This window comes from Limulus polyphemus, unplaced genomic scaffold (assembly GCF_000517525.1).
Source record: "Limulus polyphemus unplaced genomic scaffold, Limulus_polyphemus-2.1.2 Scaffold1162, whole genome shotgun sequence".
In the NCBI taxonomy this organism is placed as follows: Eukaryota; Metazoa; Arthropoda; class Merostomata; order Xiphosura; family Limulidae; genus Limulus; species Limulus polyphemus.
This window is the reverse complement of record NW_013666772.1, coordinates 27762-40541: the sequence shown is the minus strand read 5'-3', so window position 1 is coordinate 40541 and position 12780 is coordinate 27762. Positions and strand designations below refer to the sequence as shown.

The 12780-nt window shown below is 30.6% G+C and overlaps 1 protein-coding gene across 1 annotated transcript in view; it reads right to left on the bottom strand.

Moving 5' to 3' along the window:
* Positions 1-11674, bottom strand: part of LOC106462421 (PCI domain-containing protein 2-like) — a 43240-nt gene extending 31566 nt beyond the window's left edge. The window contains exons 1-5 of the mRNA XM_022389691.1: positions 11621-11674; positions 11073-11114; positions 10649-10770; positions 7652-7717; positions 2948-3044 (exon numbers count right to left, since the gene is read on the bottom strand). Of these exons, the coding sequence (XP_022245399.1) occupies positions 2948-3044; positions 7652-7717; positions 10649-10770; positions 11073-11114; positions 11621-11656 (363 nt within the window). The 5' untranslated portion in view covers positions 11657-11674. The remainder of the gene's footprint in view (positions 1-2947; positions 3045-7651; positions 7718-10648; positions 10771-11072; positions 11115-11620) is intronic.
* Positions 11675-12780: the final 1106 nt, after the last annotated feature.

Genomic DNA, 12780 nt, shown 5'->3' with positions numbered 1-12780 from the left:
AAAATGCATCCTCATTCATCCTGATTCTTTTTGTGAAATCTACGTCTTTTAGTATCAAACTACGTGTTGTGGTCTTTTTTTTGTATTGCATTATGACATTTTGTGAAAAATCTGTACATGATGGAGAAAAACGCATATCATTTTTGTATTCAGCATACAGGAATCACTGTAGAACATGTAAACATTTCAAGACAATAAAATCATCACAGGCCTGTGTAATTCATCTTCTAAGTCATGTCTAATCAAAACACAACTTCATCTTTATGACCCTTATCACAGTTCAGTTTGCTTCCAATACATTTATAAACAAATACTTCAGTATTAAAATTTATGTTTGTTTGATTTAAACATTTACCTGATTAACCAGAGCATAGTTGGGCTCATCAATTTTGTAAATAATTATTACCCTGAGTTAGCACAGGCTCAGAGGCATTGCAAATTATTACCTTCCCAAGCTTATTTTGGTGCCTCTATCAATAATTTTCTGATCCAAATATATTCATTTGATAGTGGGAAGAGCTTAGAAAGAGAACTGTGACAAATTATGTTCTCTTGCTCATTGTTTGCATCAGTTGCTATAAAGACTTCATGATGTGACGTTATGCTCATTTTTCTTTGCATCAGTGAATTATAAATTTCAAAATATAAAATAAACTCAGTACTTTTATTATTGATGAAACTGGCAGTGACTCTGAAGAAAGAATGTCAGAATTGACAAGTTCAGAATCAGATAGCAACAGCTTGAATTTGTCATACTTAAAAGTTTCGTGCAAAGAATAAACAATGCCACCCCTCATTCCTGCTACACCATGTATGCTTTTTACTGGTAAGTCTGAGATACATCATACATTTGATCCAAATGACAATAATAGTTTGCAATTTTTCAGCTATTTTTTTTTTTATGATGAACCTATCCAATTGGTAACTACTGAAACAAACAGATATGCACAACAATGTTTGAATAGTGCACCTAGGCTACACAGTACTAACAAAAACAAATGGCATCCCACTACTAGTGACCAAATTCATATTATTTTGATTGTTATTATTATTTCACAGAGTATAGTAAGGAAGTCTGATCATTACAACACCTTTTTACTGGAAAGAAATGGTACACAAAAGATTTTATAAACTCAAACAATATTTACATTTTTCAAACAATGAACACTATGACCCACAAACCCACTCAAACCCTAAACTGAACAAAATATGGTCTGTTTTCATAACCCTGTCAGAGAAGTTTGCAAATTTGTTCACACCTGAAAGAGACATCACTATAGATGAGTCTTTTGCTTTATAAATGAAGACTTGGTTGGGTTAAATATACTCCAATGACAAGAGCAAGATTTGGCATAAGGACCTGTATACTATATGAATCTAAAAGCAGATATGTGCAGTCATTTATAAGATAAACAGGAAAAAGTGCAACCCTTGATGATGAATATTAAGATTTCCAGTGTCATCACAAGTGGTTATGACACTTGTAAAGCCTTTATTGAACAAAGGATACTGCTTGAAAATGGATAGTTTTTACACAACTAGCCGATCTGCTAATTTCAAATAAAACAGATTCTTTTGGAACAGTAAACTTTTCAATGAAAGACATGCCTGAGGGCTTGAAAACCAACAAAGTGGAGAAATTATAGCCTACACAAGAGACAAAGTTGTTGCTATGCACTGGAAAGATAAGAAAGATGTATCATTTCTCTCCACCATACATAATACAGAAATGGTTGATGTGGAAAAAGAAAGAGGTGAAACAAAAAAAAGCCTAAAACAGTAATTGGCTATAATCATACAATGAGAGGAGTTGACAGAGTTGACCAACACGTGTCAGATATACCAGATTACAAAAAAAAGGGGCAAGAAATACTGCAAGAAAATGTTTTTTCATCTTGTAGATTTAGCACTGTGGAATTCATACATCACTTATACTAAAACAGGAGATACAAAATCACCATCAGGATACAGAATGCTTGTCATTGAGAAGATGACTGAGAAATATCAAAACACTAGAATGGCCTAGAAAGCTAGGCAGCCAACTACATCCCAAACTCCTTTTCATCTGACAGGAAGACATTTTCCTGATCTCATCTCGCCAATAGAGAAAAAAAGCAAACCCAACAAGACGATGTGCAGTCATGCGCATGATATTAATAGGAAGAAAATATGTCGAGAAACCAAGTACTACTGCCCATACTGCAACATGTCACTCTGTGGTGTAGGATGCTTCAAGATATATGACACAGAAACAAACATATAATGTTCTTAGTCAAAATGTTTAAAACATATGTCTTTATTTTGTAAATAGCCATGTATTAGTATATATACTATAGAAAACAAAAGCTCCTGTTTGGTTGTAATTGTGTTTCATACACAAGTACACTCAGTTTAGTTATTAATCATTTTTTGAAGCTATATTTTTTTAAATAAATTTTTATAAAATTTTTTATGCCTTTCATATTCCCTATTCATTAATTTTTTGGAACTGCAATAAAAATACATTTTTTGAACACATTTCTTGGAAAATTGTAACAGGCAAGCAGTTAATAAAATCACATCAGATTACAAAAGAATATTGTTATTTTCTAGTTAGTTTCCAACCCAAAAAATTAATCTTCACTAACATAACCAATGTTCAATTTGAATTATAACAATATTGGTGAAAACTAAGGCACTGTTGGAGTTGTTTAAAAAATTAACCTTAATTCAATCAAATCACATAACACAATTCAAACAAATTCTCTGTGACTTAATCGAAAAACTATAAATATTTTCTTTTTCTTTAAGAATACATATATATTTTATTCAATTTTTAAAAACTGATTCTGATTAAGCTACATAATCACTGTGTATATGCATGTGTACACTTACACATATATTTGTTTTTACAATTTTACAACAGTATATTAAGTTAACTTAAAAACAATAATTTGTGAAAACTTACACTTCCTGCAAATATTCTCAGATCCAAACATAATGTATACATAATTGGCAAGGCCCAGTTCTCATCTTTCTGACCCTGAAGAATTTTATTAAAGGCTTTGAGGATGATTAAGGAATTTGCATAATACACTAGCTGACTAAGACATTTTAACCTTTTCTTTATCCAGTCAGAATGAATTATTTGGCTATTATGATAAAACCTTAAGTTAAACAATTAACTTTTTAGAACATTGATTTAACCATTAAATCACACATTTGAAATTACCCAGAAAAATATTTAGAAATTAAAATATATTTGGATGTAACATTGGCTTAGAATTATAAGATTTGTAGATTTAATTTCCCATTATCTAAAATAGCTTGTTCTATGGTGGCTCAGTGGTAAGTCTAAGGACTTGTAATGCTAAAAATCAGTTTTTGATACCCGAAGTGCAGCCTACTGTGCAGCTTCAAACTTAACAACAAACAAACCAAATCAGTTTATTTTTCCATTAGGAAAATTAATGTCTGCTCATCTTGCAACATCAGTCAGTGGGAAAACAGTATATCAAACAAGACATGAAGTATGATACCTACACTTCTAGTAAGAGCTTCAAATATACTCCCTTACTTTCATAGATGCAAATGAACGTGATGTGTGAAATTAGTGTTGTATTCATAAATTTGAATACATTTCAAAGTACATAACTAACACAACTATATGTAAGTACAATATTACTTATATATATATATCATTATACATTCTCATTAAGTTTTAGTTCTTATTAACACAACCATGACTACTAGTGTAAAGCCTCATTATTGAATGTATCGTTATCTGAAGTAATTTTTAACACTCATCATACGAGCCAGGATATCATTTTATTGGTGACAAAAAAAAATCAAGTCATTCCGGTATTGCCTCTTTCATCATATAAATTGTAAAAAAAATTTGACTTGAAAAAGAGACATCAATTTAGCCTCCTTTTAACTTTTGGGAGCATCAGGAACACTTTGAGCCTAAGTCCTCAAGCATCAAACATTTAAATTGGTTGAACAATCAAATTATTTTTTCATAGAAACATACATAAATGTATGTAACGAGTCATTTAAGGTGTAAATATAAGGTTAAACATTGCAGTGAATGTACCAGATATAGATGTGTTTGAGTATGTAATGGACTTACTGCATGAAAAGTATTAGTTTTTATGTAGAGTTGATGAATGATGAAAACAACAATAAAAATATCCAGCTCATGGAAGGAGCTCAGAACAGTTCCAAAATTATCATGACACTGAACAAACTAGCTCTAATTTGTGGTAGTTCTAATGCATAAAATAATGAATAAGATAAAGAAACATATTGTGGGAAATTTTAATGTTTCTTTCAATGGAAAAAAGATGTACAAATAATTTAACAAGTGAAACATTTGGCTGACCATGAAGTTTGACTTTCTGGAGTAAGAAAAAAAGGCAAGAATTACATTATTTTGTATTGCAGCTTTGATAAAAATAAGTCAGCTCGCTATATCTATAGACCCTGGTAAACTTGATTCTCAAGTTTCAGAACCAGCAATACTATGCAATTTGGTACAAGCACAGGAAAACTTAACACAGAAATCAATTCGAAGAAAGGTATTGTTGGCTTCATTGTACACATCTTTACCTACAATTGGCATTTCAGAATTGTGTAATATTTGAAATAAGGCAGTTTGAGAGCTCCTGGAGACGTTTTGATTTGATGGTTGGTAATAAGCTGGTTCATACTATTAGAACTGTCCATCAATACAAAGAACATCTGGTGGAAAGTGGTGTGAAGTTTGTTGCATCTCCTTGAAATATTCAAATGTTATTGTGGAGCATAAAGACTGTAAATCTTAATGGTGAGGAGAAACACCCACTATGGTTTACATGAAAGAAAAAACTGAAGTACATGATCAGAACTACCTCACTGAATGTTCAAAAAGATCAGATTATATAGGTTATTCATCATTTATGAAAACTGCAAAACCACTGACAAATTACATATGAAAGTAAGAAAGGCTTTCCACTGTGCATCAGGTATTCTTCTTCCGTACAATAATTTAGCTATACCTGATAGAGTACATGGGTCTATTTGCAACCCTCAAGTAATGAATGAATGCTGGAAATGTCTTGGAAAAATCTGAGTGTTTTCTGAAGATGACATATATTGCCAGTCATAAAATTCATATCACTCAACAATATAAAGGGAATGCAACAAGCGATTGGGTGCAAATTGTGTCAACTGCCTTTTGAAGAGCTTGAATATTTGAAGACCCAAACAGATGAAGAACATAATGACTTAATGAACATTTCAGGTACAAGCTCAAGCTGCATATCGCCTTCAAGTAATGAATCAATACCTTTGAATCAAGACACTGGTGTACAGTATATAGAGTTCTAAAGCTCTGATTGTATTGCAATATAAGACTATCAAACATTATGGTAAAAAAGGCTTGTCTTGGCATGGCACCATGGTGTATATGCACAATGATGTGAATACAGATACTTTTCAAACAAGTTATTATGATCATAATTCATTCGGGGATTCTAAGCATGACTGGATGTTTCCATATTTGAATGCATCCTTTCCCAACTGAAGGAGGATAATCCTCACATTCCTACCATTCATGTCCAATTGGACAATACCAAATGCTATCAGAATGGAAGACTTTTACATGGAACATATCTGATAGCCAAAGAATTGGGAATACAGATACGATCATTTGTTCACATCAAGGCCAAGGATGGAAAAGGATCAACTGATGCGCACTTTTCTGTAGTAATGCAACACATCATGGAATATTTGAATAAGGGCAGTAACTCTATATCCCCTAAAGAATTGTTTTATGCATTTAACACAAATGGAGAACTAAATAACACAGTTGTTTCCATGCTAAATGTGGATCAATCAAAAGTAAATGAGCTGGTTACTTTGCACGAAGTAGACTTCAAATTTTTTGACAGTGTGCCAAAAATTAACGAGGCCATCTTTTCATCAATTAGTATTGAGGTATTTGGGTATTCGTGTATGTACTTCAAGAAAATTGATATGGGAGACAGTGTGCCTGCTTATGCAGAAACAAAGTAAACCTGCTGGTGAAACATAAATGGAAGACCATGAAATGAGGTCCAAGCAGAGTGATATTGACACTGATGAGGATGCACTACCCGAAGAAGATGGTAATGTTGAAGCTTAAGAATCAGTGATCAATGAAGTAAACAAATATGAAGCAATCACTGAAAATAAAATTACAAGGAGTATTACTGACTATAGCTTTATTAGCAGTCAAATTAATTGGAAAGTTTCAAGGAAAGACCCAAAAACAGAAGCAGCATCAAGGTGGAATGCTATTCCTTTAGATTGTTTTGCTCAGGAGGTTGAGAATGAAAATATTTGCAATGCATATGTGTTGACCTGCAATATATCAGCATGATATTGTGATGTGCAGTACCCAATATGCAATTGATCTGATCGATTCAGGTGGCCTTTCTTGATCATCATAAATCTTCTAATGTATATGGCAACAAGCCAAAGTCATATTCTGTTGAATGACAAGACAATATTTCAGAATATGTGCCTTAACCTTTCAAAACTGTTTGAGCTCTGAGGCCAGCAGATTTGTACATGATGTTGTGGAAATGTATAAACAAGATCTTGAAGATAGGCACAGCAAAATGATCCCTGGAAGAATGAGGGGGTGCTAATCCAAAGGTATCTGAATTGATTTCACATTCCTTCCAAAACCGAACTTTGACAGTACCAGAAGACTAAAAATGTGTCAAGTTAGTGAAGAAACGGGATTGTAAGGAAATATTTGGATGTTACCATATGCTTATTTGTTGAGTACTAAGGTAACTTCACGGCCACTGAATTGACGAAGGTTTTCAAAATGTAGTGCAGTCACTCTGTCAATGATCCAAATTTTCCAACTGATAAACAGATTGAAGCAAAGATGACTGTGATGAAGTAAAAGTTGAAAATCACTGGAAAGGTTTATACAGCATGATATTGGTCAGTAATTCTGTCTTTCTCTAAACAAATAATTGTAATTGATATTAGTTGGTTATTTTCATGACATTTCTTGATTTGATTGTAATTTTGATTATTGGATAGTTAGAATAAAAAAACAATAACTGCAAGTATTACTTGGTTATTTTTATGACATTAATCAATCTATTCATAACTTTGATTAATTAATTATTTTACATGACACTAATTGATATAATAGATGCTCATGGGTAATTGATTATACTGATTAACTGAATTAGTTTCCCAATATTAATTTTGTATAGCCTTCATATCTTCATATTTCAATAAAATTTATAACACTAAAATATCTTTATGCTTGATATTCTGATATTTGTATGAAAGCCAAATTATAATATATACAAAATAAACATTTTGTATAAATTTTTTTTGCCTAACATTCATTAGAGTCTGAGTACAATAACTCAATGTTAAAGTATAATGACTATAGGAATCAATTATTCCTGTACATATTTTGAATAATCCAGCCATTGTTTAAGGAAGGGCTGACATGAAAGCAACCTTATGATGCAAAGAATGTTTACAGATTTTCTAATAAAATATTTTCCGAAAAGATAACAGTCTGAATAAAAAAAAAGTTAAATTCCAATTGAACAATACAAAAATTAAAACAAAAATAACTATTAATAATATAAGATCCTATTTTTAAGGATATTGCACAGTGACTGACTGATGCTTGTAGGCTTCAATGAAATCATGGTTGTTGACTGCTGAAATACACCTGAAAAAATGTAGAACAATATTCAAGTGTTTAGAAATAAATAACTAAAAGTGTTTAAAGAAAAGTTTTGGTGCATATTTTGATTTATAAAATTTATCTAATCAAATTGCAGTTTTTTATACTCCCCTGCAAAACCAAGAGATAGTTATGTTTCAACATTTTAAAATAACTTTCTAATGGCTTAACTTTGTCATTCATGACTGCCATAAAAACACAGTAATACACTTAACCATCTCTAAACCATATATTTTATAAAGTTTTAACTTCAATGAGAAGAAATGTTAACTTTAGAACTACAGTCCTTAAACATCATTACTTCCAGGCTAAGAAAAATATCTTTAAATCTATTTGTCCCCTTTGCACATTAAAATTCAAGAAATACTTGTCCCTTTCATAATTTTACTTGTCCCACTAAAATCAACAGATATAAAGATATTTTTGCAAATTGATTTTAGCTGTGTAAAATTTGTACAAATTGTATATTAACTTTCCTGTTACCTGCAAATTAAAAAAAAAAGGCAAAATATATTTATGTGTATTGTGGATCAAAAAGTTATAAATTTGTATCCTTCCAATTTTAACTTTATTTATTAACATTTTTATCTTTTTGATTTTCTTTTACTATGTATTTACCAATTGAAGTAACTGGGTAACCCAATCAAAATCTCATAAATCTTGCAAACAATTCCTTATCATCAATGTCATTTTCCCAACATACTACAGGTCACTGTGCTTGCAAGCATTAATTACAGTTATATAACTTCTTGAAGTTCAGAAATACTTCTAGAGCATTCAAAAGAAAATAATATAACAGAATTTACTATCAGTAAAAAAAAGTCATAAAAAACAGCTCCCTAATTACCTCAGAAGTATTTTTTTAAATCACTTTATTCAACCTTTAAGTGTGAATTTACATACCTCTCCTGAAAAACTTGTGACTGTAAAAAACTTTTCTTACGAATGATTGGCAAGAAGTTCACATGAGAAAACCAACTTTCAAATCCACTTATACCCATCCAAGAAAGATGGTTGGGAACCTTTTTTGACCCTGAGTTTAAACATTCTAAAGCAAGTTCAATAGTCTAAGTGTTTAAATAGTTACCTTTATAACCACAAATGTATTTTTCAAATACAAGCCTACCACAATAATGAAATATCAGCATTGTTAGAGTATAAAAAGAAAAGCAAGTAAATGAATATGACCAACATATTAATCAAATTAGCATCTTGAATGAGTTTGTACTTTGTCAAAATAATGCTTCAGTAATACAAGATTTGTTAAACAGATTTTTATTTTGTGATAAAAGACAGAATCCCATCTTTAGACCCACAAAAGAAAAGATTTCATTCATAGACAATACAAATGAACTCCATAAACAAACAAAAGTATCTATTCAAATCTCACTGTGGTAACAAGAAAAAGAGCAACTACAATCCAACAGTTTGTAAGGCTTATTAAAGTTACTTAAGAGAATCCTGTATTTAAGTAACCTCGAGGTATTAGATAATATGAAAAAAAATATGTACACGATTGTAGAATTATACCAAAATTTGAATAACAGCACAGAATTATAAGCTACATAACTAAACAATTTACTCATCCCTGGTAAAAAATGTACATGTTTATAAACTATAAAATAAAGGGTTTAAAAAGACATAGTATTTGTAAAGTAGCATAATACCTGTACTTAATCTAGATGAGATTACTTCTGTCAAGATGAAGTACATTATATGAATATCTTGAATTTTTTTCTAAGTGTTTTACTACATAAACTTTTGTTAGATTTTGTTGCAGTGCTTAAAATCTGAGAATCTATAATACCCAAAAACTTAGTAATATCATGACTGTATTCAAAATTCATAAGAATTATTGATACTGCAAAAAAGTCTGTGTAAATATTTATGTTTCTGCACATAGGATTAAAAAGTTGTGCAGAGTAATTATTTTTTATAGAAATTTCAACAATTTAGACAATAAATATATAAAATACATGCAAATTTTTATCTGTTTTACTAATTATAATCAAACAACACAATATAAAACCTGACAAAATGTGAAATGTTATATTTACTTTATCTCTCTACAACATAAATTCATAAAATATACAGAATAAATAGTCATAGGTACAATCAAAGCTGAAAAGTTTAAAAGATGATGAAAGCAATTCATGCAAAAGCCCTTAGCATTAGAAGGTACCACACATTCTCGATACTTACTTTACCCCTAAATGAATATCTAAATAAGAGACGCACAAATCATACAATAGACTGCAAAAATTGTGCACAAGAAAGAAAAGAAACTTATAATCATTCTAATAGCCTAGAGAAAAAACATAAACCTCAAACACAAAAGAATCCTAATCCTATATCAAAAGAACATAAAAGGAATGAGAGGAAATTTTGAGTAAGTGACATGCATTTAATTCTCTGGCCTCTCTTAAAATGGTTTAACTCAGCCATAAAAATCAGAAGAGGGAGTTCTACTCAGAAACATCAGTCATTACAGACTAATAAAGTAATATGAGAAGAGAGTTCAACCAGAGGCAACTTAAAGAGTATAAAAAATTCTTTTGTCCCAGAGATCTTCCCTGAGCAATTTCATCAAAATCTGACAGCTCAAATTGGACTCACAAAGTCACAATGTGATGTAAGAGATGATAAAAAAATAATAATAAATACTTAATTCTTCAAGATTGTATAATAAGACATAATGTTTACCAAAACTATATTTACAATAATATTTATATGTTAGGTTAAATTGTTTCTTTCTCTATCTTTTTTTTAACTATCAAAGAAATTAAAAGCCCTTTTGTGGTTGACACATGCTGTTTATGAACAAAAATGAGTAATTTCAAAATATCTACAAATATCTATAGTTTAACCAAAACAGTTTAGAAAATCAATATATAAATTATAAGCAGTACTGCATACTTTAGATGACCAATGACCACATCATCCCATGGAGGACAAATGACTCTCTGAACCACTGATTCTGGATCATGTAGTTGTAATCTAGGACTGGCAATGTGGGGATGGCTACATGACAGCAATTCCTATTTTAGAATAAGCAAATACTCTGTACAATAATGAAGACAGGAATGCCCATAAAAATACCTTTAGTTTTGACTTAAAAACTATATAATAAGCAAAATAAAAGCCCATTTTTGTATCATAAGTTTTCTTAGTATATTAAATGTAGTAGTAGTAAACTTTTAAATCTTTAGAAATATGGTGTCTTCAAATTAACAAGGCTACTACTTTTTAATAACATTAACTATGGAATTGTCATTTACATTAGTTTTTGTTAATCCACCTTATTAAATTACTTCCCTTAGAAAAAACTCAAGATACTCACAGCTGCCATATATCCTCTAGCTGATTGGATTGCTTCATCAAACTATATAGTATATCAATTAAAAAACATGTAATTACATTCAAATATTAAATTATAAATTTACAGTAAAATATACACTTAACTTTAAATTTATCTAGCACAATTCTCTCACCCACATTATACATTATGAATAAGATAAGTGAAATTATGTTATAAAATTAATCAAAGTTTGATGCTGTTTCACTTTCAGCGTCCACTGTGATTGAGTGCGAGAGAGCATATTGTTATTCCAATAATAAAATTTGTTGTAAAACCTCAGCATGTAACTGACATTGATGCTAGGCAAGAATTTAAATTGTATGTTAAGAAAGTTAATAATGCTGTTGATGTCAAGTTACATGTAAAATTGTAAGCTAGTAAAAATGAAAAGTAAGAAAAACTGAGAACGTAAATTTCGATCCCATCAACCAAGCCTAATGAATTTCAAATATTGTCATCTCGGCACTAACGTCAGTACTTCATCAGTTATTTATATATATAATTATACGAAAAATTGAATTTAAACATACCTGATGCAAATACTGATTTACACTGAAATGTGCCATGTTTTAAATAGCGCCACCTGTTAATTGTTGACTGAATATAGTTCACCTCTTATTGACTCAACTTTTCACTATTTTATGTTTTTTTATCTGAAACTTATAATTGTCACTTTGTTCATAAAATCTAAATCTTAATAAAGCTTCAAAATAGTCTAGCATCATTATTTCAATAATAACGTTTTAACAGACTTACAGCAAAAATAAAACTTATCTAGCGTCATTATAAAACACTTTTTCTACAGTTAAGTATGGAAACAAACCCACAATTTATACAACATTCCTGCCAAACTTGAACACATTTTGTAAAAAAAGTAAAAGAAAAAATGCACAAGATATTTCAGTTTATTAGAATGTAATTATGAAGGGGAACTGTCAGAATGTTAAAGTAAATACTCTTTAAAAAATCATCATAGTATATCACAGTATAGCCACCTAGTCACAGGATATTGTATGGTGCAAGTACTACATCTTACTGTTACGAAAGCAGAAGTCACGTGACTCTGGTAACATGTCATGAGATTCTAGAACAGGGGTCACCAAACTACGGCCAGCGGGCCGAATCCGGCCCGCCACTGCACTGTGTCACAAGTGAGCTAAAATATAATTATCTATATAGAAATATCATAAATTGTAGATAAACTTACTATGTAAAAAAAATAAAAAATAAGTGTAAGTAAAAATGTCCAAATTTGTCCAATCTAATTTTTGCATCTGACAGTAATATAAGTTTTAGAAAAATCAGAGAAATAAAAAATTCGTAACTATTTGCAACTTTGGATATCGGAGCGCTTTTTGTGTAAGTACCTGAAATGAGAGTTCATTCCTGCAGTCACCTCTGCGTGCATTGTTGTAAGATGATACAATGCTTACAGGCAGTTGATACAAGTAGTGTGACGAGTGTGCGCGTGTTTACACAACTTTGTGATAGAGAAGACATGTGCGTGTATTGTGTGTGCTTCTACATATATTTGTGTGTTGTACATATGTGTTTATATATTTATATTTAAATCTGGAACACTGGTTCAATACACGGATTAAACCCGAACAGGTGACTTTGGATATCATAGTGCTTTTTTGTTTAAGTACCTGCAATTAAGTTTCCAAGAAAAGAAGGTTTTGTCATCATC